A 26,641-nucleotide genomic window follows, 5' to 3' on the forward strand; every position below is an offset into this window, starting at 1 on the left:
AAAATCCCATGGACAGAGAAGCCTGGCGGACTACAGTCCATGGAGTTGCAAAGAGTCGGATAAGACTGAAGCAACTTAGCACATATGCAAGCAGCCATTCTTAAATCTCTTGCATTCTCAAATAATCTAATTCTCACTTCCTATTCATATTTCTCCAATTGTACCAAAAAAGACTTATACAGGTGGTCTGTCCAAGGTAGGATCCAATCACAGACAAGACTGCAGATCTTTGAATCTGGTTGTTACGTCCCTTTAAGCCTTTTTAAATTGATTAGAGTACGTTTTAAAAATAACTTTAGGACTTCCCTGGTGGTCTAGTGGTTAAGAATCCACTTGCCAATGCAGGAGACACAGGTTATAATCCTGATCTGGGAAGATTCCACATGTCTTGGGACAACTAAGCCCATGCACCACAACTACTGAGCTCAAGTGTCACAACTCCTGAAGTTCACATGCCCTAGAGCCTGTGTTCTGCAACAAGAGAAGCCACCGCAATGAGAAGCCCGCACACCACGCTAGAGAAAGACCGCTATTCACCACATCTAGAGAAAGCCCCAGAGCAGCAAAGACCTAGTGCAGCCAAAAAAATAAAAAACCCATCAAATCTTTATTTTTTAGGCAGTTTTATCTTCATGACAAAATTGGGCAGAAAGTACAGAAGTTTGCACCATAGGCCCTGTACTGCCTCCCCCACTAGCAACATCTCACAGGAGAGTAGGTTTTTTTATTTTGGTAAACAGTTTATCACATAAAATTTACCATTTTAACCATTTTAAAATCTACTTTCCTTTTATTTATGTATTTTCTCTTCTTTTTTCCTTAAAAAAAAAAAAAATACTGGCTTGCTAAAGAAACTAGACCAGTTTTCCTGCCAAATGTTTGACTTTATAAGTTATTCTGATTGCTTCCTCAAGCTGTCATTCAATTTGTTCTTCTATTTCTTGTAAGTGAAAGTTAGATTTAAAGGCTTCATTAGTTCAAGTTAAACACTTTCAACAAAAATACATCACAGATGATATTGTATATTGCCCCTCACCTTCCAAGGAGATACATAGCGCTGGTTTGTCCCACCATTAATAAGAGTAAGACCTATTTTGATTGCTGGACTGAGGAAGTGACAGCTTGAAATTTATATTTTTCTTCACCTTAGAGGCACAGCTCCCTATCAACCACTCATTAATGATTAGCATCAATTAATAAATTTTGCCTGAATTAATAATGCAATTATGTACTGGGAAATGATAATTTTTCAACTACTTTTTTATACACTTATTAGCACTATCTTTGATATAGAAGGATATTTTCTCATTACTTGGACAATTTAGTTTCAGTGAAATATGGTTTCTACTGAAAAGGTAGGATAAATGTTTAATTCTTTCTGTTCAGTTTGTAGCTACTTCATTTGGTAAAAGTACTTTTTTCTCACTTTACCTTTCAGATTTCATTCTGGATTTTTAGAGATTCATCGTGTTTCATTCAATAACATTCACTACTTCTTTCAGTTTTCAAATCTACCTAGCTTTGGGTGATAGGAGTTCCTTCAAGATCAACTCCTGTGAACTTTTGATGTAACTCCATTGGTATTTGAAAGCATCCTTGATTTTTCCATGTAACATCTCCTAAGTTTACCTTGTAATTTCCCTGCCACAGAAATGTAATCCACTAGTTTTCTCTGTGTTAATATGTTCTTTAAACATCCTTCTAGTGGCTACTTTGAAATCATTGTTGGTTGAATTGGACATCTGGTCACTTTCATAGGCAGTTTCTGTTCCCCATGTTTTTCCTTTTTTGTCTCTCTCTATCTCTGACTACCCTCAGCTATTAAGCTTCTCTAATTGTCTGATTACTCCATTTTCCACAATGTTAGGACATCAATTGCTTCACAGAGTAATCCAATCAAATTTGGGCTCCTTTGAAAGGATTCTTCCAGAGGTCAGTGTCTGAGATTTGTTCTAAGACCAGGAAAGATCTCGGCAGTCATCTCTTTTCCTGTTTTTCTTTGGCATCGTAGCTGGTTTATATCTGAGCCTATTGTCAAAGAACTTCTCTATTAATATCTTCTCCTAGTTGTCTTTTGCCACAACTTCCACTGGTTTTGAGAATACTCTTAGGATTGAATTTCTCGATGGTTGGTTACAAATGTAGTCAATTCCTTTGGGAAGGGATTAGACCTCACTGTTCTATGGTCTGCTTCTCCTCTGGTCAAAATCTGTGAGCCACATCTCTTGTGCTGGAGGAGGACACAATGGTGCTGTTCTTTCTAAGTGACATGCCACTTTCAGACCTGACTGCTCTGTGAATATGAGGGGAGGAAGCAGGCATGGGTCCCCTTGGCTTGTCTCTCTGCCTGAGACCGCTGCTGATAAGCCTCAAGAACAATCAGTTTTTTCATCTGCACCAGACTCAATGAGTGAGGTCTGGGCAGAAGAAAGGAACCCCACACCTCTTACCCTGCCCTTACCCTGAATTTAGCCTGAGCAACAGGTAGCTGGGAGAAGAATGAGAAATGCTGATGTATTTATTGTCCCTTCTAAGAAGAGAGCCCTCTGACTGAGAGCCTGGGGGATGAGGGGGCTTGGGTTCTCGACTGTACAAGTCTCCAGTAGAGTCTCTGTCTTACTGTATTGGGAGCAAGAAGACAGAGAGTGAGATTCTTGGTTCAAACAACACAGTCTGTAACAGTTCTTACTGAGTTTAAGTAGATTTTTTAAAAGATAAATGTTTCTTCATTTGCTTTATGCTCATAGGGCCATTTCCAAATATTTAAACGTTTTAAAAAATAATTTTCACCGGTTTCCTCTGAGATCCTCATGCTCTCATGCTGAAAGTGGAATTTCTACATCATTTATATTTGATGTAATTCCTGATATGGTTTCAGCATACCATACTGCAATTTGTCTTCTATTTGTCCCATGTGTTTTTGTCCTTCCTTTTCTCTTCTACTTCTTCAGCCCCCACCCTGCTCCTCCTTTCCTTTTCTCCTTTTGTTCTTTGTATTGTTACTGCAATATGTTTTATTCTATATATGTTATAAACTACAAAATACAATCCTGTATTTGTAAACAGTCAATTATATCAAATATATTTTTAATGAGTTTTTTTTGGTTTGTGATTATGTATATACCACTCCTGGCTTTCTTTTCTCCTTTATGTAGATCTAAATTTCCCTCTGGTATCATCATATTCTGTCTAAAGAAATGTCTTTAACATTTTTGATATTATAGATCTGAGGGTGATAAAATTTCTCAGCTTTTAAAAATATATATATACATTTCAGGTGTATAGAATTATAGTTCAATACCTGTATGTATCCGGAGAAGGCAATGGCACCCCACTCCAGTACTCTTGCCTGGAAAATCCCATGGATAGAGGAGCCTGGTAGGCTGTAGTCCATGGGGTCGCTAAGAGTCAGACACAACTGAGCGACTTCCCTTTCACTTTTCACTTTCATGCATTGGAGAAGGAAATGGCAACCCACTCCAGTGTTCTTGCCTGGAGAATCCCAGGGACAGGGGAACCTGGTGGGCTTCCGTCTATGGGGTCGCATAGAGTCGGACACAACTGAAGCGACTTAGCAGCAGCAGCAGCAACATCAACCTGTATGTATCACATAGCCTATTACCATCCATCATCACACAGTTGACCCCCTTCATCCTCTTAGCCCACCTTGCCAAATCCCATCCCCTCTGGTAACCAATAATCTGATCTCTGTATCTATGAGTTTGTTTTTGTTTTATTTATTTGTTTTAGATTCCACATATAACTTCTATCATACAATATTTGTCTTTTACCTTCTGATTTATTTTAATTAGCATAATACCTTCAATATCCATCCATGTTGTTGCAAATGGTAGGATTTCATTCCTTTTTATGGCTGAGTAGTATTCTACATCTTCTTTATCCATTCATCCATCAACAGACACTTTGATTGTTTCCATATCTTGGCTATTGTAGATAATACTGTAATGAACATAGGGTTGCAATATCTTTTCAACTTAGTGTTTTTGTGTTCTTCCGTAAATACCCCAGAAGTGGAATTGTTGTATCATATAGTAAATATTTTGAGGAATCTCCATACTATTCCACAATAGCAGCACCAATTTATAGTCCCACCAAAAGTGTATGAGGGTGAAATTTCTCAGCTTCTGTTTGTTTGAAAAAAGTCTTATTTTCCTTTCATTTTAAAAATTAATTTTTAAGTTTAAGACAGTGTGGAAAATACAGATACATATAATTGATCATCTTAATCATTTAAAATGTTTTAATTTTTTAAAATTAATTTTTATTGGCGTATAATTGATTTATAATGCTGTGCTGACAGTTTTGCGTGTGTGTGTGTGGCTATGCTGGGTCTTTGTTGTGGAGCACGGCCTCTAGAACATGTGGGCTCTCTAGTTGTGGTGTGTGGGCTCTAGAGTGAGTAGGCTCAGTGGCTGCAGTGCTTGGGTTTAGTTGCCCCTTGGCTTGTGGGATCTTGGTTTCTTGATCAGGGATTGAGCCTGCATCCCCTGCTTTGGAAAGCAGATCCTTAACCACTGGACCACCAGGGAAGTCCCTGAAAATTTTTAATTATTAATTATGGTTAAATACACATAATATAAAACCTAACCATCTTAATCATTTTTAACTGTACAGTTCAGTAGTGTTAAATATACTTATGTTGTATAACCAATCTCCAGAACTTTTTCATCTTGCAAAACTGAAACTTCATTCCCTCATTCCCCTCAGCCCCTGAGCAACCATCATTCTACTTCCTGTCTCTATGAATTTGACTACTCTGGATACTTCCTGTAAGTGGAATCATAAAATGCTTGTCCTTTTGTGACTGGCTTATTTTACTTACAGTGTCTTCAAAATTCATCTATGTTGTAGCATGTCAAAAAAAATTATTTTTTGCCTGCTCTGTGCTGCTTGTGGGATCTTAGTTCCCCAACTAGGGATTGAACCTGAGCCTACAGCAGTGAAAGTATTGAGTCCTGACTACTGAACTGCAGGGGAATTCCCAGAATTTCCTTTTTTATGGCTGAAAATATTCCTTTATATGTATAACCACTTTTTAAATGTGCTATTTTTTCTTTCATTTTTTTCCCTTCATTTTGGATGGATATTTTTTGTGAATAGAGAATTATGGGTTGCAACTAAAAACTTCATTGATGTCATTCTGTTGCCTGGCTTGCATAATTTCAGTTGAGAGATCTTTGATCTTTCTTATATCTATTCCTATGTATTTTCCTTTTCTTTTATTTCTTTTTTTTTTCTGATTGCCTTTAGGATTCTTTTTTATCTTACTGTTTTCCAGGAATGTGCCGTGGTATGGTTTGTCTTCATCTTAATTGGATAAATGGTTTTTCAGAAAAATTAAGAAAATGTAGACATTATTAAAAAAATTTTCCTGACTCCTCCTGGGACTCCAATTACACATGTATTAGAACACTAGGTATTGTCTCACAGAGGAGTGAGACTCTTCATTTTTTTTTCCAGTCTTATTTTCTCTTGTGTTTTATACTGTATACTTTCTATTGCAATGACATCCGTTTCATTGGTGTCTCCTTTTAGTACTATCTAATCTGCTATTTTATCATCCAGTAAAATTTTCTTTTGGCCTATTGTAGTTTCCATGTCTAGAAGTAAGACTTTGTTCTTCTTTTACATCTCGCATCTCACTCCATTATGTTCACACTTTTCTTTAAACATTTTGAGCATATTTATAATAAATCTTTTAAAGTCCTTGCCTGTTAATTCTATCACCTATCTTTCTAATGACTAATTTTTTTCTTATAGTTGATTTACAATGTTGTGTTAATTTCTGATGTACAGAGAGGTGATTCAGTTAAATATATATATATATATATATATATATACACACATACATACACATTCTTTCTTGTATTCTTTTCCATTGTAGTTTACTCCAGGATACTGAATATAGTTACCAGTGTTATACAGTAGGACTTTGTGGTTCATCCACTCTATGCATATTAATTTGCATCCAAATTCCCACTCCATTCTTCCCTACCCTCCCCTCCCCCTTGGCAACTACAAGTCTGTTCTCTATGTCTGTGAGTCTGCTTCTGTTTCTTAGATAAATTTATTTGTGTTAAATTTTAAATTCTACATACAACTGATATCATGTGATATTTGTCTTTCTGTTTCTGATGTATTTCATTTAACACAATAATCTCTAGGTTCATCCACGTTGCTACAAATGGCATTATTTCATTCTTTTTTATGTCTGAGAAGTATTCCATTGTACATATGGTACCATGTCTTCTTTCTCCATTCACCTCTTGATGGACATTTTGTTTCCATGTCTTGGCTATTGTGAATAAGGCTGATATAAACATAGGGTACATTTATCTTTTTGAATTATAGTTTTGTCCAGATATATGTCCTGGTGTAGGATTACTGGATCATATGACAACTCTATTTAATTTTTTGAGGAACCACCATATTATTTTCCATAGTGGCTGCACCAACTTACATTCACACCAACTGGGTAGGAGGGTTCTCTTTTCTCTACATACTCTACAGCATTTGTTATTTGTAGACTTTTTGGTATGGTGGCCATTCTGACTGGAGTGAGGTTGTATCTCATTGTAGTTTTGATTTGCATTTCTCTTACGATTAGCCATGTTGAGCATCTTTTCATATTTCTGTTGGCCATCTATATATCTTCTTCGGGGAAATGTCTGTTTAGGTCTTCTGCCCATTTTTTGATTGGATAATGATTTTTTTTTTCCTCCTGGTTCTGGGTCACATTTTTTTTGGCTTCTTTGTATGTCTTGCATTTAAAAAACTTTCATACCAGAGACTGTGAATATAACATTGTTGAGACTCTGGGTTTCCCCCCTTTTAGTAGCATTGACTTTTGTTTTGGCTTGCTGTTAAATTACTTTCAGATAAGCTTGATCCTTTCAAGGCTTATTTTTAACCTTTATTATGGAAAGCCTAGAGCAGCTTTTTCTCTAAGGCTGGTTCAGTATAACTAAGTGTGAGATTCTCTGGGGATCTCTACTAAATTCCCCACATTTTCAATGGGTTCTCCTTTCTGGTTGAAAACTGAACTCCTCCAGCCCCGTGTGAGCTGTGGGACTTGTTCAGCTGACAGTTCTCTTACAGTCTGACAAAGGCTGTCTTTGATTAAATTCTAGCCAGGCTCCTCTGAGCCCTCTTCTTGTTTAGGACTCAATTTGAGCCTATAAAAACTATAGACTCTTAGCACAAATTATTTTTTCAGTCCCCTTCCCTCACATTGAAAGTCTTACAAAACACTAACATTGTTTCTAACAGCTCAAGGGAGCAGCCCTAGAATAATCCTCCTTAAAGTGCCTGAGAAAACTCAGTTACCAAAAAAAAATTTGTTTTGTTTTATCCCACACCTGACAATAGGCCCCTGACCACTCTTTCTTAGAGCATTTACTAAAAAGGGCTTACAATTATGAGTCTTTCTCCTGTCCCTTTGAGATGTATCTTTATCTCTTATAACTCCATAGTGTCTTTCTCAAGGACTGAAAGCCATTCCTTTGAAATGTAATCATCAGAATAGATAAGGCTCTCCCACACTCTGTGGAAGGATAGAATCCTGACTTAGATAATGGCCAGAAACAGACATAGTTGCTTTAATTGGCATTTACACTGACCAGCCCTTTGTAATTTTTCAATTCCCTGAGTTTTACTCAAGTCTCTACCTTTCCCCTGTCTTCTCCTTCATTCTCTCCTTGTCACTTCTCTACCAGTCAAAGCTGAGCTTGGTTCATGCTGAACTCCCTTCCCTGTTGCAATAGTATGTTACAGATAAAAATTTGCTCTTTTCACCTTAACTAGTGTCTGGCTTTGTTTATCTTTGACAATATATTTAACTAGACTTATGGTGTGCTGTATCATGTCAGACTTTATATTTTTGGGCTCCAAAATCACTGCAGATGGTGACTGCAGCCATGAAATTAAAAGACGCTTACTCCTTGGAAGGCAAGTTATGACCAACCTAGATAGCATATTCAAAAGCAGAGACATAATTTTGCCGACAAAGGTCCGGCTAGTCAAGGCTATGGTTTTTCCTGTGGTCATGTATGGATGTGAGAGTTGGACTGTGAAGAAAGCTGAGCGCCGAAGAATTGATGATTTTGAACTGTGGTGCTGGGAGAAGACTCTTGAGAGTCCCTTGGACTGCAAGGAGATCCAATCAGTCCATTCTGAAGGAGATCAGCTCTGGGATTTCTTTGGAGGGAATGATGCTGAAGCTGAAACTGCAGTACTTTGGCCACCTCATGTGAAGAGTGGACTCATTGGAAAAGACTCTGATGCTGGGAGGGATTGGGGGCAGGAGGAGAAGGGGACGACAGAGGATAAGATGGCTGGATGGCACCACTGACTCAATGGATATGAGTCTGAGTGAACTCCGGGAGTTGGTGATGGACAGGGAGGCCTGGTGTGCTGAGATTCATGGGGTCGCAAAGAGTCAGACACGACTGAGCGACTGAACTTAACTGAACTGATCATTGAAAAAGCAAGAGAGTTCCAGAAAAACATCTATTTCTGCTTTATTGACTATGCCAAAGCCTTTGACTGTGTGGATCACAATCAACTATGGAAAATTCTGAAAGAGGTGGGAATACCAGACCACCTGACCTGCCTCTTGAGAAACCTATATGCAGGTCAGGAAACAACAGTTAGAACTGGGCATGGAACAACAGACTGGTTCCGAATAGGAAAAGGAGTACGTCAGGCTGTATATTGTCACCCTGCTTATTGAACTTATATGCAGAGTACATCATGAGAAATGCTGGGTTGGAAGAAGCACAAGCTGGAATCAAGATTGCCAGGAGAAATATCAATAACCTCAGATATGCAGATGACATCACCTTATGGCAGAAAGTGAAGAGGAACTAAAAAGCCTCTTGATGAAAGTGAAAGTGGAGAGTGAAAAAATTGGCTTAAAGCTCAACGTTCAGAAAATGAAGATCATGGCATCTGGTCCCATCACTTCATGGCAAATAGATGGGGAAACAGTGTCAGACTTTATTTTTTTGGGCTCCAAAATCACTGCAGATGGTGATTGCAGCCATGATATTAAAAGACGCTTACTCCTTGGAAGGAAAATTATGACCAGCCTAGATAGCATATTCAAAAGCAGAGACATTACTTTGCCAACAAAGGCCCGTCTAGTCAAGGCTATGGTTTTTCCAGTAGTCGTGTATGGATGTGAGAGTTGGACTATGAAGAAAGCTGAGCACTGAAGAATTGATGCTTTTGACCTGTGGTGTTGGAGAAGACTCTTGAGAGTCCCTTGGACTGCAAGGAGATCCAACCAGTCCATTCTAAAGGAGATCAGTCCTGGGTGTTCTTTGGAAGGAATGATGCTAAAGCTGAAACTCCAGTACTTTGGCCACCTCATGCGAAGAGTTGACTCACTGGAAAAGACTCTGATGCTGGGAGGGATTGGGGGCAGGAGGAGAAGGGGACGACAGAGGATGAGATGGCTGGATGGCATCACCAACTCGATGGACGTGGGTTTGAGTGAACTCTGGGAGTTTGGACAGGGAGGCCTGGCACGCTGTGATTCACGGGGTCGCAAAGAGTCAGACACGCCTGAGCGACTGAACTGAACTAAACTGATGGTGTGTGAGCATGCCTGTGCATGCTCAGTTGTGCCCGACTCTTTGCAACTCCATGGACTGTAGCTCACCAGGCTGTTCATATGTATGAAATCCCATTTTAGAGTTGGCTTTCTTGGCTCACTCCTGGCCCTGATCCCTGTCAGTCAGGTTCTCCAAGAAGCAGAGATTTGAATCCTGAAAGTTATTGTAGAGAACTTTCAGGTTCATTGTTGGAGGGTGAAAGAAGCAAGTTTGGGCAGAAAAAGTTATGGGCTGAAAGGCATTCACAAAAGAGCTTCGTGCTATTCCACAAACCTGCAGAATTAGTTAGGACGGACCTGCAGAATTGTCTCTATTTGGAGCCAAGGTAACTGGGCCTTTACGTACTTGTGTCAATTAGTCTTTGAGTGTGGGCTGCCCTTGGCAAAAAGGCATGATTTGAAATGAACCTCAGGTAAGGTTACCTGGGGAGCTTAATTGCAAATGATCAGTCATTAACACTCCTAGCAGCTGGGGGAATGAACACTTCACTTTTGAAGGGTGGAGATATGGGGGAGCACACAACAGTCCTAAAATATGCTTCCTATTGTTTGAACCATTTACAACAGGAAAGTATTCATGCATTTGTGTAATAAAAAATGTTCACAAGCATTTTCAAATAAGCAAACAAAAAGAAATTAGAAATTACCCATAATCTTTCCTCTGACTTAACGACTGTAAATATTTTGGCATATGTGCTTTCAGGATTTCAGATTCAAAATTATATTGTGCATGTATATATCATGTTACAAAAATGAGACCATATTGTAGACATTGTTAGTAGTTCTTTTTTAACTTAGTAATGTTTTAGACTAATCTTCTCATTTTTACATTCTCTGGAACATCCTTTTTTTAGAACAGTTTTAGGTTTACAGAAACAAATTGAGTAGATAGTGCAGAGTTCCCATATTCCCCCAGCTCCACTGCAGTTTCCCCTACTACTAACATACTGCGTTAGTGTGGTACATCTGTTACAATTAGTGAACCAGTATTGAAGCACTATAATTGGCTAAAGTCTGTAGTTTACATTAAGGTTCACTCTGTGCAGTTCTGCAGATTTTGACAAATGCATGTTGTGTGTTCACCATTACAGTATCATATAGATACAGCCCTAAAAATGCCATGTATTTCACCTACTCATTCCCCTTCTTCAAACCTTGGCAACCACTGATCTTACTGTGTCAATAATTTTGTCTTTTATAACATCCTTTTTGATGGCTGCATAACATGGTCTCATATGGATTTATCCAACCACCCCTTTACTATGGGACACTGACTCTGTTACGTTAATGACTAGAATGCTGACGCTAAACCTTGGATTCACATGGCAGCAAATCAAATTTTGCTGACCTTGGGCACACAATTAATTCGCTTGCTGAGATACTCATGCTTAACTCTTACTGATGTTTCATTATTTTTGGGCAAAGGAGCCTTTTAGAGCTCACACACTGTCTTGGAAACCAAGGAAAACATCTGGCATTCACTCTGATGGGAGAACCAAAGCAAAGCTGTAAACACCATCTGTCAATTTTGCCTTCCAAAGGAGCCTTTCCAAATTTCCAGGGCTTCTCTTTGCCAACTCCTTGTCACAGTTAGCACCAGAAACAAATGAAATCATTGAGGTTTCTAATGATGTTCCGGGCCAGGAGGCCGGGCTCCCAGAGCTTCCTGCTCCACAGGTGTACATCCTTATAGGCTACCTCTGTGCATGCGTGCTAAGTCTCTTCGGTATTGTCAGATTCTTTGTGATCCTATGGACTGTAGCTCCCTATGGACTGTCAGGCTCCTCTGTTCATGAGATTCCCCAGGCAAGAATACTGTAGTGGGTTACCATATCTGCCTCCAGGGGATCTTCTCAACATAAGAATTGAACCCGTGTCTCCTGTGGCTCCTGCATTGCAGGTGGATTCTTTACCACTGAGCCACCTGTGAAGCCCCACTCTCCTTCATAGGTGTCTCCTTAAGCCAGGAAGCTGTGCATGGATGTTCACTTCATTTTCTGTATGAAAGTGCCTGGCTGAGGGTCCAGAGAGCTAAAATCCAGCTGCATTCGGCCTGCCAAATTGCAAACCCTGGCACTGCATCCACTCAGAGAGGGTGCCTTTTTCTATCTTACACAAGGCACAGTTGAGTGGCCGGCCTTGCCCTTGAGCTTGCTGCAATTAACTCTACTGTAGTTGTCTGTTTACATGTTTGTCTTCCTCCAAAAATTCTTTTTTTTTTGCCACATGGCTTAGTTCCACAACCAGGGATTGAACGTGAGCCCTGGCAATTTAAGCACCAAGTCCCCACCACTGGGCCACCAACCTGGTCTTTTTTTTTTCTTTGGCTATGCTGGGTCTTCGTTGCTGCGCTTGGACTTTCTCTAGTTGAGATGAGCGGGAGCTACTCTCTAGTTGGTGTGTGAGCTTCTCATTGAGGTGCCTTCTCTTGTCGCAGAGCACAGGCTCTAGAGGTTGGACTCAGTTGTGGCACACAGGTTCAGTTGCCCCATGGCATGTGGAATCTTACTGGCCCAGGGATTGAAGCCACATCTCCTCTCCCGCATTGGCATGGAGAGTCTTAACCACTGACCACCAGGAAAGCCCTTGTTGTTGCTGTTTAGTTGCTGAGTTATGTCCAAATCTTTGCGACCCTATGGACTGTAGTCTGCCAGGCTCCTCTGTCCATGGAATTTCCCAGGCGAAAATATTGGAGTGGGTTGCCATTTCCTTTTCTAGGGTCTCCCCACCCAGGGATAGAACCCACACCTCTTGCACTGGCAAGAAGGTTCTTTACCATGGAGACACCTGGGAAGCCCCAGAAAAGCCCTACTATTTACTTTTATTCTTTTACAGAAAGACTCTTCCCTTGCCTTCTGTTGTTTTCTCCTATTTTTCATATCCATTTCTCTCACTGATTTCGTGAACTACACAATAACTTTTTGAAATTGGTCATGACATTGTCATTTCCAAGCCAATTCTCTGTTTTCTCGTGAAAACTGCATTTCCAAGCTCCTTTGCTGAGTGAATACTAGCTAGATTCATTCACTGCCAGTGAGGCACTGGCAGAAAAGGGGGAAGGGAGAAGTCCCGGTGATTCTTCCTCTCTCTTGTAACTGGGAGTATTTCCCAGCAGGGCCTGCCATCCTCTGTAATACATGATTTCTACTTCCCATCCTTGCTTGGTTCCATGTCCTGCTGCCCATCTTCCTTCAGCTAAGTCCTGCCCCCGCCAGAGCCACTGTTGATAGCTCTGTGTGTATACTTTCAGTTTTTATATTTACTTACTTGTTTCCGGCTGTGTTGAGTCATGTGTTAGTTGTGGCATGTGGGATCTTCATCGTGGCATGTTTTTTGTTGTGGTGCATGGTCTTAGTTACCCCAAAGCATGTGAGATCGTAGTTCCTTGCATTGGAAGAAGGAATCAAACTTATGTCCCTTGCATTGGAAGAAGGACCCTTAACCAGGGAATTCTCTCCTTTCAGTTTTTAATCTAGGCATTTAATACCTATCTATATATAGTTTTATTTTACAAAAATGAATACAATATGCATTATTCTGCAATTTGCTTTTTTAATTCCACAATGTATTGTGATAGTCACTGCCAAATAGCTCTACAAAAAATTTTCACCAATTTGTATTGTCATTATATAAATTGTATATACTTCTCCTTCTGCCTTTAATCTTTCCCAGCATGAGGGTCTTTTCTAATGAGTTGGCTCTTCACATCAGGTGGCCAAAGTATTGGAGCTTCAGCTTCAGCATCAGTTCTTCCAATGAATATTCAGGACTGATTTCCTTTAGCATTGCCTGGTTTGATCTCCATGCAGTCCAAGAGACTCTCAAGAGTCTTCTCCAACACCACAGTTCAAAAGCATCAATTCTTTGGCGCTCAATGTACATCATTATCTGTACACCTCTCTAACTTCCTTACTTAACCGTCTTCAGAGCATCTTTATAGACTCATGGCTCCTAGCACATAGTAGGACTTTGTCAATGTTGGATGGCTAAATGAATGAAAGAGTGTAGAGCTGCTTGTATGTCTTTCCTGTCTCTTCTCTTAAATACCCAAAATCCTAGTGTATGAAGGGAGAGAGAAAGAAGAGGAAAAGCAGGAGGAATGCAAACTTGGTGCTGCTTGCCTGGAGTGCTCCTTCTAAGCCAACAGGTATGCTGGCACTGGGACGGAAAGACACAGGAGAGGAAAAGTAGAGGACTGGCACCCTGTTCACCATCTTCTGAGCCCAGGTGAGTGCCGGGGTCCAGCCCCGGCTGATCCAGGGTATTCGAAGCGGGGACGGCGTCGGCGACTTATTTAATTATTTATTCATCAAAGATATAAAGAGTAATAGAATGAGGATAGCTCAGTGAGGAAATTCAGTGGAGAAAAGAAGCTGAGTGGCTTGGTTTACGCGGAAAATCAATATAACCCGTGACACCAGGTTAGCTCTGACCACGGAGGCCGCAGGCGCCCTCTCGAATAGCGGAAGGTGCCCCACCTTAGACACCTTCTCGAGTGGGTCTTAAAAGCCCAGGCAAATAAATGGTCGCAGAGGACATCCGCGCTCCAGATGGACACTCAGCTGGAATTTGGGAGAGAGAGTGACATGGGGAGACCAAGTTTCAGTGAACAAGGCCCGCACTTTATTTTCCAAAGTAGTTTTTATACCTTAAGTTATGCATAGAGGATAATGGGGGAAGGGGTAGAGTCATGCAGCAAGCCAGGCTTTTTTCCTGTAAACTTATCATATGCAAAAGTTCAGGTGATAGACATCATCTTCTGGCCCGGAGGCCTGTTAACATTTTAAGAAACTTATCTTTCTCTAAAGGTGATTATTCCAAAGCCAGGCGCCAGCCTTCCAAAAAGCATTGGACAAAGCTGCATTTTACATTTCTATACACCCATTATATCAATCAATACACTGCCAAGGACACAGTAGGTAAGGAGTATGGAGACTTAGCAGCAAACATTGGCCCAACAAGTGAAAAACCCTTCACCAATACAATTTCTAATCAATCTTTTAACTACTCAAAGGAATCTGTGTTTAGGCAGTTTAGAACATCTCTTGCCTCTCACAGTTGGGAGGCTCTGAACAATCACACGTGGCCGGAAAAACCCATTCAGGCAGGCTAGAGGATTTCCAAAGGAGTTTGTAGGTTGAAACACTGTCACATCCAAGAATTATTAACTGGAGCTGTAAGCTAACTCTTTTTTTCAGAGAGAGGTAGTGGGGGACAGCCCCCTGTAAAGTCAGAGGTGTGGGTGAAAGCACAAAGCAGAAAGTAGGCAGACTCTGGTTTTGGGGGTAGATGCTCGAGAATTTCCAGGGGGACTCCTGAGGCTCGATCCCGCCTTTGCGTATGCCGAGCCTCCTTCCTCATGACCTTTGTCATGGGCGGAGTTCCTCACGCTGGCTCCCAGCAGTGATAGAATTCCAGTTGAGCTATTCCAGATCCTGAAAGATGATGCTGTGGAAAGTGCTGCACTCAATATGCAATATGCACTCAATATGCAATATGCCAGCTCCCGGCAGGTGAGTTACCACTGGAATCCACACCTGGAAACTGACAAGTATGAGTCACTCCTAGGAAGATTAAGAACTATTTGTTTTTCTAGAAAACTTCCCCACTTTCTTTCCATTTCTTTTTTTAAAATATTCTTTTAAATTAAAAAATTAAAGTTTAGTTGATTTATGATGTTCTGTTAATTTCTTCTGTATGGGAAAGTGATTCAGTTTTTTATATATGGTTTTTCCAGTAGTCATGTATGGATGTGAGAGTTGGATGGTGAAGAAAGCTGAGCACTGAAGAATTGATGCTTTTGACCTGTGGTGTTGGAGAAGACTCTTGAGAGTCCCTTGGACTGCAAGGAGATCCAACCAGTCTATCCTAAAGGAGATCAGTCCTGGATGTTCATTGGAAAGACCGAAGTTGAAGCTGAAACTCCAACAGTTTGGCCACCTCATACGAAGAGTTGACTCAGTGGAAAAGACCCTGATGCTGGGAAGGATTGGGGGCAGGAGGAGAAGGGGACTACAGAGGATGAGATGGCTGGATGGCATCACTGTCTCGATGGACATGGGTTTGGGTGGACTCCGGGAGTTTGTGATGGACAGGGAGGCCTGGCGTGCTGCAATTCATGGGGTCGCAGAGTCGGACATGACTGAGCAACTGAGCTGAACTGAACTGATATGTATATATATATACGTGTATATATATATATACACATTCTTTTTTTGGTAATATGCTTTTTCACTATGGTTTATCATGGTAAACTGAATACAGTTCTCTATGCCTTTCCATTTCTTTTTTTAAAAGATTTATTATTTGTTGATTTTGGCTGTGCTGGGTCTTCTTTGGTGTGTGAAGTTTTTCTCTAGTTTGGGCGAGTGGGCTGCTCTCCAGTTGTGATGTGCAGGCTTCTCATCGCAGTGGCTTCTCTCTGCAGAGCATAGGCTCTAGGTGTGTGGGCTTCAGTAGTTGTGGCGTCAGGGCCTAAGCTGCCCCACAGCATGTGGGGTCTTCTTGGACTAGGGATCAAACCTGTGCCCCTGCATTGGCAGGTGGATTCTTTTTTTCTTGTAAATACTTTTTACTTATTTGTTTATTTTTGACTGTGCTGGATCTTTGTTGCTGTCAGGCTTTTCTCTACTTGAGGCAAGTGGGGGCTATTCTTCTTTACAGTGGGAGGGCTTTTCACTGCGGTGACTTCTCTGGTTGTGGAGCACAGGCTGTAGGGTGAGCAGGCTTCAGCAGTGCTGCGCGTGGGCTCAGTGGTTGCAGCTTGCAGGGCTCTAGAGCACAGACTCAATAGTTGTAGCACACGAACTTAGTTGTTCCAAGACATGTGGGATCTTCCTGGACCAGGAATCAAACCCATGTTTCCTGCATTGTCAGGCGGATTCTTTACCATTGTACCACCACAGAAATCCCATTTTTCCATTTCTTAAGGATGAGTTGCCTCCATGGAGGCTGTGGGGACATGGCAGGCTTGCTCAGGAGTAGGCGGTCACCGACTTGTGTGCGTGCTATGTCGCTTCAGTCATGTCCTACTCCTTGCGACCCTATGGACTGTAACCCTCCAGGCTCCTCTGTCCACAGGATTCTCCAGGCAAGAATATTGGAATACGTTGTCATGCCCTCCTTCAGGGAATCTTCCCAACCCAGGGATTGAACCCACAGTTCTTAAGTCTCCTGCATTGACAGGCAGGTTCTTTACCACTAGCACCACCTGGGAATACCCAGTTAGCTACTTGGTCCCCACTTAAAGCAAGAAGATAGAGAAGAAAAATTACTAGATCAGGAGACCAAGGCTGATGAGGAATCTCAGAAAGCCCCTGTCTGATGGAGGAGGTTTGTCTCTGGTCTCAGAGAGTCCTATTCTGAGAGGAGAAGCACACGCCCAGTCCTCCAGAGGGTTTTCCTTCCTAATCCTCCATGGCACCATGGTCTTCTCATTCCTTTTCTACTTCTTGCTACTACCTTTGCATCTCTCTACTTTATCTCCTCATGCCCTATTTGTCAATGTTCCAAAGGGTCCCAGTCCCAGAAATTTTAATTAATCTCATTTTCCATTCTTCTAGCCATACATGCAAAAATTTGACTCAGGTCAAAAACTTTAAAAGTCATCCTTGAGTCTTCTGATTTTCTCACACTGTGCATCTAATCTGTGAGCAAATTCTTACAACTTTACCTTCAAAATGTACCCAGAACCTGACCATTTCTTATCACTTTCACTGCTATTGCCTCTCAGTCTACAGCACTGTCATTTCCTGCCTGGGCTACTGCAATAACCTCTAAGTGGTCTTTTTTCTTCTGTGCTTGTCCTTCTTTGGTTTATGCTCAGTCTTGTCACTAGAGTATCCTGATTAAAATTTTGATCATTTTCCTTCTTTGCTCAAAACTCTCCAATGGCTTTCAGCTTACTTAAAAAGCCAAAGTCCATAAAATGATCTACAAATCCCTATGTGATTGAGCCCCCTGTTACCTCTCTGCTTTTGGCTCCCATTATTCTCTTCATTGGTCACTCCATGCCAGCCACACTGGGTTGCTTATTGTTCCTAGAACATAGAAGGTAAGCTTTCATCTCAGGCCTTTGTACTTGTTCCCTTGGCCTGGCGTTTTGTTGTCCTAGGTATCTTCCTAACTCATTTCCTCACTTCTTTCAGGTCTTTTCTCAGATGCCATCTTTCCTAGCCATCCTTTATACATTTCAATCCTGGATATTTTCTATCCCCTTTCCCTGCTTTATTCTTTGTAACAACTGTAACCATTATTATTATTTTCCTCTAAAATGTAAGATTTGTGAGAGCAGGGTTTTTTTTTTGGGGGGGTGCAGCAGGAGGTCTTTTTATATAATGCTGTAGCACCAGTGCATAGAACAATGCCTGGCATACTGCAGGCATTCAATAAATACTTGCTGGATAAATGAATGAAAAATTCATTTGTTTAAGGAGTACCACTATTCTATACCTATGTGCTCCTTACCTCCTTCCTGATTTCCAAGCTCACATTTCCTTTTGAGCTTCTGTCCAGAAAATCTGCCATCATCCTAATCTCAGTTTGGCCAGCTACACTCATTGTTATTTCCCTTGGTACTTCAGTAAAAGTTAGGTCTTACTTCTGTTAATAAGACACCCCCAAAACTTGGCTCTTTCCTCTTCATGATTGCTCCTCCCATATAGAAGGTCTCTAAATCTTGTGAGTCTATTTCCCAAGTCTTGTTCCAGTTGATCTAGTCTTCATTCCCACTGTCTCTGTTTTAGTCCAGGTGTAAGTATTTCACTCAATGTAGAAGTCTACCAGACTTTCTTGGTGGTCTAGTGGTTAAGAATCTACCTTCCAACACAGGGGACAAAGGTTCAATTCCTGGTCAGGAAACTAAGATCCCCCAAGGCAAATGGCAACTAAGATTGGGCAACTGCTGAGCCTGCATGCCACAAAGAAAGATCCTATATTCTGTAACTAAGACCTGAAGCAACTAAAATGAATAAATAAATATTTGGGCTTCCTAGGTGGCTCAAGGGTAAAGAATCCATCTGCTAATGCAGGAGACACAGTAGACTTGGGTTTGATCCATGGGTTGAGAAGATCCCTTAGAGGAGGAAATGGCAACCCACTCCGGTATTTTTGCCTGGAAAATGCTATGGACAGAGGAGCCTGGAGGCTACAGTCCATGGGATCGCAAAAGAGCTGGACACGACTGAGCATGCAGGCACACAAAGAAGTCTACCTGGTAGTCTCCAATCCATTTTATTCACTGCTACCATGGCATCTGGTCCCATCACTTCATGTGAAATAGATGGGGAAAGAGTGGAAACAGTGTCAGACTTTACTTTTTTGGGCTCCAAAATCACTGCAGATAGTGACTGCAGCCATGAAATTAAAAGATGCTTACTCCTTGGAAGGAAAATTATGACCAGCCTAGATAGCATATTCAAAAGCAGAGACATTACTTTGCCAACAAAGGTCCATCTAGTCAAGGCTATGGTTTTTCCAGTAGTCATGTACGGATGTGAGAGTTGGACTGTGAAGAAAGCTGAGCGCCGAAGAACTGATGCTTTTGAACTGTGGTGTTGGAGAAGACTCTTGAGAGTCCCTTGGACTACAAGGAGATCCAACCAGTCCATTCTGAAGGAGATCGGTCCTGGGTGTTCTTTGGAAGGACTGATGCTAAAGCTGAAACTCCAGTACTTTGGCCACCTCATGTGAAGAGTTGACTCACTGGAAAAGACTCTGATGCTGTGAGGGATTGGGGGCAGGAGGAGATGGGGACGACAGAGGATGAGATGGCTGGATGGCATCACCGACTCGATGGACGTGGATTTGAGTGAACTCTGGGAGTTGGTGATGGACAGGGAGGCCTGGTGTGCTGTGATTCATGGGGTCGCAAAGAGTCGGACACAACTGAGCGACTGAACTGAACTGAAGTGAACCATTTAAATTCTCCTATTGAGGAGATTTGCTCAGATCACTGCTCTCTCCATAAGCCTTCTGTGGCTGTGTTTGAATTAAGTAGGTAAGTTGTCCAGAATTGATGATTTCCTATTCTCTGTTCATTTTGACTGCCCCCCTTCTGGAATACCCACCTTCTGTCAATAAAACTGCTGTACTCTTCAAAATACAATTAAATGCTCTGGAGTTCTAGAGATAAAATAGGGCTAGAGAATTAGATACCAGAATGTATACATTCTTTAACTGTAGAACCAAGAAAGTGTAGAGATGTAAATCTTTCCTAACCCTTTAGCTAAAACTCATTTTTTTTTCCAGAGCAACTGAAGCCACTGCCACTCTTTTTCTAGAGTTACTGTTTATGCTTCTATTTCTCCCACCAGCTAGGAACTTTTTGGAACATAGATTGATCTCATTCAGTTGTGAACATCCAGGCACCTGATTCTAGGACAGAAGGAAGTAAAGGTTTGGGATTGGATTACCTGGTTTAAACCCACTGAATGTCAGAATTGGGGGGAGATTTATTAGAGGTCACCTTTCAACCCATTCATTTTGTTGCTGAAATTTGGCCTCTGATCACTAGTGCCTAACAGAAACAGGGAGACAGAGTTCTGGGTGAAGTAGAAAATAACAGCTTTATTGTTTTGTCAGGCAAAAGGGGCACAGTGAGCTTATGTCCTCCAGATTATGTGTCCCACCCTGGTGGGGGGTAGTAAGGAGTTTTATTGCCTTCTAAGAAGCCGGGCGTGGTCAGCTTGTGGGCGTTCTTATGATTGGACGGTGGTGAGGTAATCAAAACCTTTTGGTTCCAACTTGTTTGGGGTCTATGAGCTTGCCTGTGTGCTTAGACGCTTCAGTTGTGTCTGACTCTCTGAGACCCCATGGACCACGGCCTGCCAGGCTCCTCTATCCATGGGATTCTCCAGGCAAGAATATTGGAGTGGGTTACCATTTCCTTCTCACTTGCCTATAATTAACTTCTTCCATTCGGTGGTGGTGGTGGTGGTGTGGGGTGAGGGGTGGGGGTAGGGGCTTCAGTATCTGCAAGACAGCTTAAATGACATAGCTCAGAATATTTTCTATAGTCCTTGAGGAAGAACTAAAGGTCCTCAACTTCGTTTAATGGCTAAAGTATTAGTTTGTAATGCTTAACTGTTTTCCTTTCCTTCTGTATTTTTTCCACTTGTCTGATTAAATTTATTCCTTGACTAAATTTTTCTACAGACAAAAGGCAGGAGGAGGACATGGGTAGAGGTCTGTTCTGAAAAGGCCTTATAGGATCCTGATCCCTTACAATTTATAAATTGGGAAAGTGAGGCCCAGAAAGGGTAGGACTTTGTACCAAGTCCATGACTCAGGATCTGAAGTCAGACATTCTGATCTAAGTTGGTCCCTTTGGAAAGCCTTTGTGCTTCTCTTTGAGATTCAGGGATCGCGGGCTTCCTCCTGGGAGGTTCTTCCAACCCCTACGCATTACCCTCTCGGTGACCCCCGCAGCTTTCCTCCAACCCTCTAGTGAGTCGGGTTCACTTGTTCAAATTGCAACCCTCCAGATATTAGCAGATGTTTGCTCCTAGGGGAAATTAGCTACGTCACCATGACTCCTCCCATTAGCTCGAGGGGTGGGGCACGACGCCACGACGTCAGACGCCCAAAGGGGAGGAGCGGTGAGGGGAAGGAGGAGGGAAGTGGGACTTCAACATGGCGGCTGTGGTACTGGCGGTGACTACGGTGACGGTCTGGCCCGGGGCGGGCAGAGTTGGAGGTGGTAGTGTTCGCTCTTCCTAGGGGCCGTCAGGAGCTCAGCAGGGACCGAGCCAGGGAGGCCGGTCGGCGGCAGCACCTTTCGGCTTCTGGCACGGCGGCTGCAGCATTCAGGTGAGGGGGCCTCTCGCTCGGGGAGGTAGGAGAGGGGCGGAGTTGGGAGTGGGAGCCGGTACCGGGAGACGGATGGGGGAGGGACGGAGGAAGCTGGAGACGGAGTGGAATGAAGGAGCTGCAGCTTAGGGGGTGTGAAGGCCAAGAGCCAGAGATGGGTGACTTGGGAAGGATTCTGGGAGAAGGGACGGGGTGAGGGGACCAGCATTGAAGGGGCGGAGGGCAGATGGGATGCGGAAAGATAAGTGAGTTCGGATTAAGGGGACTAATGTTCTGCTGGAAAATAGGCGCAGTACGTAGCTGTCTGGAACGAGAGCTCGGTGGGAAATAGAGGATGTCGGGGAGACAGAGGGACCTAGGTTTTAGTAAAGGTGAGTGATGGGGGGTTGAGGGTGAGCTGCGGACCTGAGATACAGATTTAGTTTTTTCTGAGGCGATGAGATTAGGGGGAAAGGGAGGAGACCAGACTCGGGGCGAGTGATCTTTGGGGATACATTCGACATTGCCTGGTCTTCTCGCTGCTTTTGTTTGTTTCTTGGGTAGAGACTTATCTGTCCAGTCCACCTGGACTTCAGAAACAGTTCCTAATCTTTCTTGTGAAATATAAAGTTATAGTTCATTTATTTGATCTCTAATAGTGATCTCTGACCTTTGTGTTGTCTCCACACGTTTAAAGTGTGGCTGGCCATAAAAATACATTTTATATTAAAGTGAGATAAAATTTTCAGAGTTTTTAAACTCCATAGAGTGTTGCAAAAACAGATTTGGTAGTTATCTGTTAAGTAGCTTTTGTTCTAACTCCACTTAATAGGGCTTCTTTCCTCAGTTCTAATTATCAGTGTTTTAGAATTTGAGTAGATTTGATGGATATTTCTCTTTAGAATTTTGCCAGATTTGATGATAAGAAAAACAGGGCACTTAGTCTTTAGTGATAGCCAGTTCTTTCTTGTAAGTGTCCCAAACTGAAAGTTAAAGTTTCTGTATTATTTTGTAGCAAAGAATGTAAAATGTCCGAGGTCTAAAAGAATTCCTTTGTCTACATTAACCTACTTTATAAAGTAGGATTTTTTTGGTGTGTTTTTATAGTAGGTTTTTATAAATTAAAGTTTTGTTTCTAATCCATCCTATTCATTTTGTGATTTATTTATTCAATGTTTATTACTGCCTACTTTGTGTTGCATTAATAAGTCATTATAATTATGGAAATGGGAAAATTAATGTTTCTCTAGTGAGACTCTATCACTGTACAGCTTCATTGGAAGAAAAAATGTTTTTTTGGAAATGAAGACTAAGGAAGAAAATTATGTAAATATAAGAACTTCCTGAATTTTTCTGTTGTGTAGTATTTGACTCAGTATTTCATCATACATACTTTTTTTTTCATCATGACATATTTTTTGTATATCTGAAAGCTTTTCTTTTTCTTTTGAAGAAGACAGTATCCTGATATGATTGTATTACGTCTGTGACGAGCTCTCATCAGTAGTTGTTAGTTCCCATTTCTTAGGTTGGCAAATCACTTTATCTTGTGCGACTTTTCTTTGATATCTTGACAATGGTAAGGTATTTAAAATGAGGATTCCTGAAGTTTAATTCAAATTTCTCTGAATTTTTTCAGCATTATAAATGTATCTTCATTACTGGAGTGTAGTTGTCAGTATTATACATTTTTCCTGTTATTTAATTATATTGTTGAATGTTTTGAGGTTTTTCCATATGTAGATTATTTAAAGCATAACCATATTTTCCACAGACTAACCAAAACCAAAACCAAGCTACTATCTGGTCATCATTACAGGTAATTTTCTTCAGATAGCCTTTCTCAAGAAATGCCAAAGTTAGCATGCAGTACTGTAAGTATTAGGGCTTCCCTGGTGGCTCATTGGTCAAGAATCTGCCTGCCAGTGCAGGAGGCTCGGGTTTGATCCCTGGGTGGGGTAGATTCCCTGGAGAAGAAAATGGCAACCCACTCCAGTATTCCTGCCTGGGAAAACCGTTGGACAGAGGAGCCTAAAGAGCTGCAGTCCAGGAGGTTGCAGAAGGATCGGACACAGCTTAGTGCCTAAACAACCACCTCCACCATTAAGTATTAAATAAGCTTCTTAGAATCAAGAAAACCTTGAATTGAAGCTTGAAATCAATTGGATTTAGTTTCCCACATAGCATGAGAATCCTTACTTCTGTGTCATGAGGATAACTGAAAATCTGTCCTCTTTTCCAGAATCTAATTTCTTAAAGGAAAAGAGCCTTTCAGTTAGAGAAAGATGTAATCAGGGTGTTGCTTTTCATAGCACACAATGTCTTGTTGTATTTGAAAATAATTTGAATGTAAGAATATTATTTTCCTGTGAATTGAGAGTTAACATTTCAGATTTTAAAAATTTTAGATGAGAGCTAGATTTACAGAGGGATAGGTGCTAACACTGGGTCTATATTAATGAGCTAGGTATTGTTAAACACTTTACATCATCTCACTTTTATTCCTATGATTTGTTTGGGTAGGCAAAGATAGGCTTGCTTTTTAGGTATTGAGGAAACTGAGGATCAGAAAAGTTGAGTAACTTAAACTAAGGTTGCTGCTCTAAATTCATTTAGTCCAATTTCAGTGCCCTTACTCTTACCTGTTAGCTCACATGGTAAAGCGTCTGCCTGCAATGTGGGAGACATGGGTTCAGTCCCTGGGTTGGGAAGATCCCCTGGAGAAGGAAATGCCAATCCACTCCAGTACTCTTGCCTAGAAAATTCCATGGATGGAGGAGCCTGGTAGGCCACAGTTCCTGTGATTGCAAAAAGTCGGACACGACTGAGCAACTTCACTGACTCTGTCTGTTACATCATTTTGCCCCTCTAACATGGTCACAGGGCCACTCCAATTCCTATGAAGTAAATTTAAACTATAAGCATGAGTTTTAAAAGTAATGCCATTTTAAACTACTTGTTCTCATTGAAATAGCGTAACTGGAATGATAAATAGTTCGTTACAGTTTTAGTCACTTAAGATGTCATCAGTTCTAGGAGGAAATAAATACCTGAATATTTTGTACTTAGCAAAATGAACTGTATAAACTGGATAAAGGACTAAAAGTTTTTATAATTGCTGAGTCAGGTTAGACCTGGTTCATCAAGGGCCAACATTTGTATTTGGCAGTAATCCACTTGTGTTCTCAGAATTTGGATTGGTCATTGTCAGTTGCTTAACGCTTACTAAACACTTCCAGTGTTTGACTCACTGAGTTGGTTTATGGTATTTGTGAATCTTGTGGTTTACTGAGTCGAGAGCCAGCAGTGTGTGTTTTGGTTGCTTCACTTCCTCCCCAGCACTTGATATTGTCAGACTTTTAAATTTTTTTCTAATCTTTTGGGTTTGAAAAAGTATCTACTTTGTTTTATTAGCATTTCCTGAAGTTGAGCATCTTTTTTGTACGTTCATTAGCCATTTGTATTTTTCTGATACGTATGTTCAAGTTCTCTGCCTGTTTTTGAGTCTTCTTTTTTTTCTGATCGATTTTTGAGAGTTCTTTATGTATTTTGTATACTAATTATTTGTTAATTTATGGTTTGCAAATATTCTCTCCCAGTTTTTAACTTGTCTTACCATCTCTTCATAGTCTTTTGATGAGAAAAGTTCATGATTTTAATGAACTGAATGAACTTTTCAGACTTTTATGCTTTTTGTATCATATTTAGGAAGTCCTCTTCTGCTAGGCATGTTATTTTAATAAGTACTAAAGTTTGTGTGTCATGTGGCATCTAATCTGACATTTAATACCAATATTTGCTTGATGAGAAAGGCCAACTTCTCAGGAGTTGTGCTCGTATTGTATTTGGAGTTTTAAGAACCAGAGGGTTTTTTAAAAATTATTTTTTATTTTAAAAATATTTATTTATTTGGCTGTGTGGCATGGAGGATATTAGTTCTCTGATCAGGGATTGAACCCATTTCCCCTCCAGTGGAAGCTTGGTATCCTAACTGCTGGACTGCAAGGGAAATCCCAGGCCAGAGGGTTTTAAAAGGATTTTAAAAGCAACCTGAATTGTACACACAGGTTATATATATTTCCCCAAGCTGGGAAACTTAACAGGTTGTGAATGATGTATACATTTTATTGGGATTCCTAGGTGGCACTTGTGGTAGAGAACCTACCTGCCAATGCAGTAGATGTAAGAGAGTCGGGTTTAGTTCCTGGCTTGGGAAGATCCCCTGGAGGAGAGCATAGCAACCCACTCCAGTATTCTTGCCTGGAGAATCCCTTGGACAGAGGAACCTGGCTGGCTACAGTCCGTAGGGTCGCAAAGAGTCAGACACGACTGAAGCAACTTAGTGAACACATACGTTTTACTAAATGTTAACCATGTGGTTTGACAGTGAGAGAGTTTTCTTGTGTGAACAGTTAATAATGAGTCACTTATTCTGAGCAGAAGGATTTCTACTAAAATATGTTCAGAAAGATTTTTTGATGTCTAGTCTGTCTAGTGTTGGGTTTTATCAAGAATAATTGTGAATTGTCAAAGGGCTGATTTGGAAACATTTTTGAAGAGTTTTTTTGTCTTTATTTTCAAGTAATATAGTATTATATATTTAGGTGGAATGTAATTACATGGTTAAATAGAAATATGTACATTTTCACAGTTAACGAGTTGTTTATGTGGAGGGTATTTTTTTGGGAGGTGGGATTAGTATCATATTTTTATGGTATTTAAATTTCATTAGATACTTTTAAAAGAATGAAATAACTCTTCTTAGTATTGGAGAAACTATTTAAAGTTACGATTTATGACGGGAAATTCCCTGGTGGTCCAGTGGTTAGGACACTGTGCTTTCACTGCTGAGGGCTCAGATTCAATCCCTGTCAGGAAACTAAGATCCTGCAAGCTGTGCAGCACGACCAAAAAAAAGTTATGATGAAAATTGCAAATCAGCTAGAACGTATGTGATGGAGGATATAGTTTTTCTATTTTGTTTTTTAAACTCTGCTCAGTTCTTTAGGCTGTGTCTCCTATCCACATTAAACTCTTACCTGTTAGGTTATTTTTATTAAAATCTTGAGGGATTTGAATTTCTCTTTTGTGTATTAAAACCTCTTAAAAACTTTTTTTCTTTTCATGAGAAGGAACTGTTCTTCTAGGGAGTTGGATGTCCTGATCCTGGCAAAGATCATGTGGAAATATAAAACATCCACTAGGCTTTAATTGTAC

The 26,641-nt window shown here is 40.9% G+C and overlaps 1 protein-coding gene across 4 annotated transcripts in view; it reads left to right on the plus strand.

The window, feature by feature from the left end:
- Positions 1-21,218: 21,218 nt before the first annotated feature.
- UBAP1 (ubiquitin associated protein 1) overlaps positions 21,219-26,641 on the plus strand; it is a 69,689-nt gene continuing 64,266 nt past the window's right edge. For 2 of the 4 annotated variants that reach the window (XM_055578847.1, XM_055578851.1), the window contains exon 1: positions 21,219-21,445. Coding sequence is in view for 1 of the 4 variants with exons in the window: in XM_055578849.1 (XP_055434824.1) it covers positions 21,780-21,816 (37 nt within the window). In the remaining 3 variants the exon portion in view is untranslated. Of the gene's footprint in view, positions 21,446-21,732; positions 21,817-26,641 lie in introns of those variants that run through there. The other 2 variants (XM_055578849.1, XM_055578848.1) reach the window with 2 other exon arrangements.

Source organism: Bubalus kerabau, chromosome 4, assembly GCF_029407905.1.
Source record: "Bubalus kerabau isolate K-KA32 ecotype Philippines breed swamp buffalo chromosome 4, PCC_UOA_SB_1v2, whole genome shotgun sequence".
NCBI lineage: Eukaryota > Metazoa > Chordata > Mammalia > Artiodactyla > Bovidae > Bubalus > Bubalus kerabau.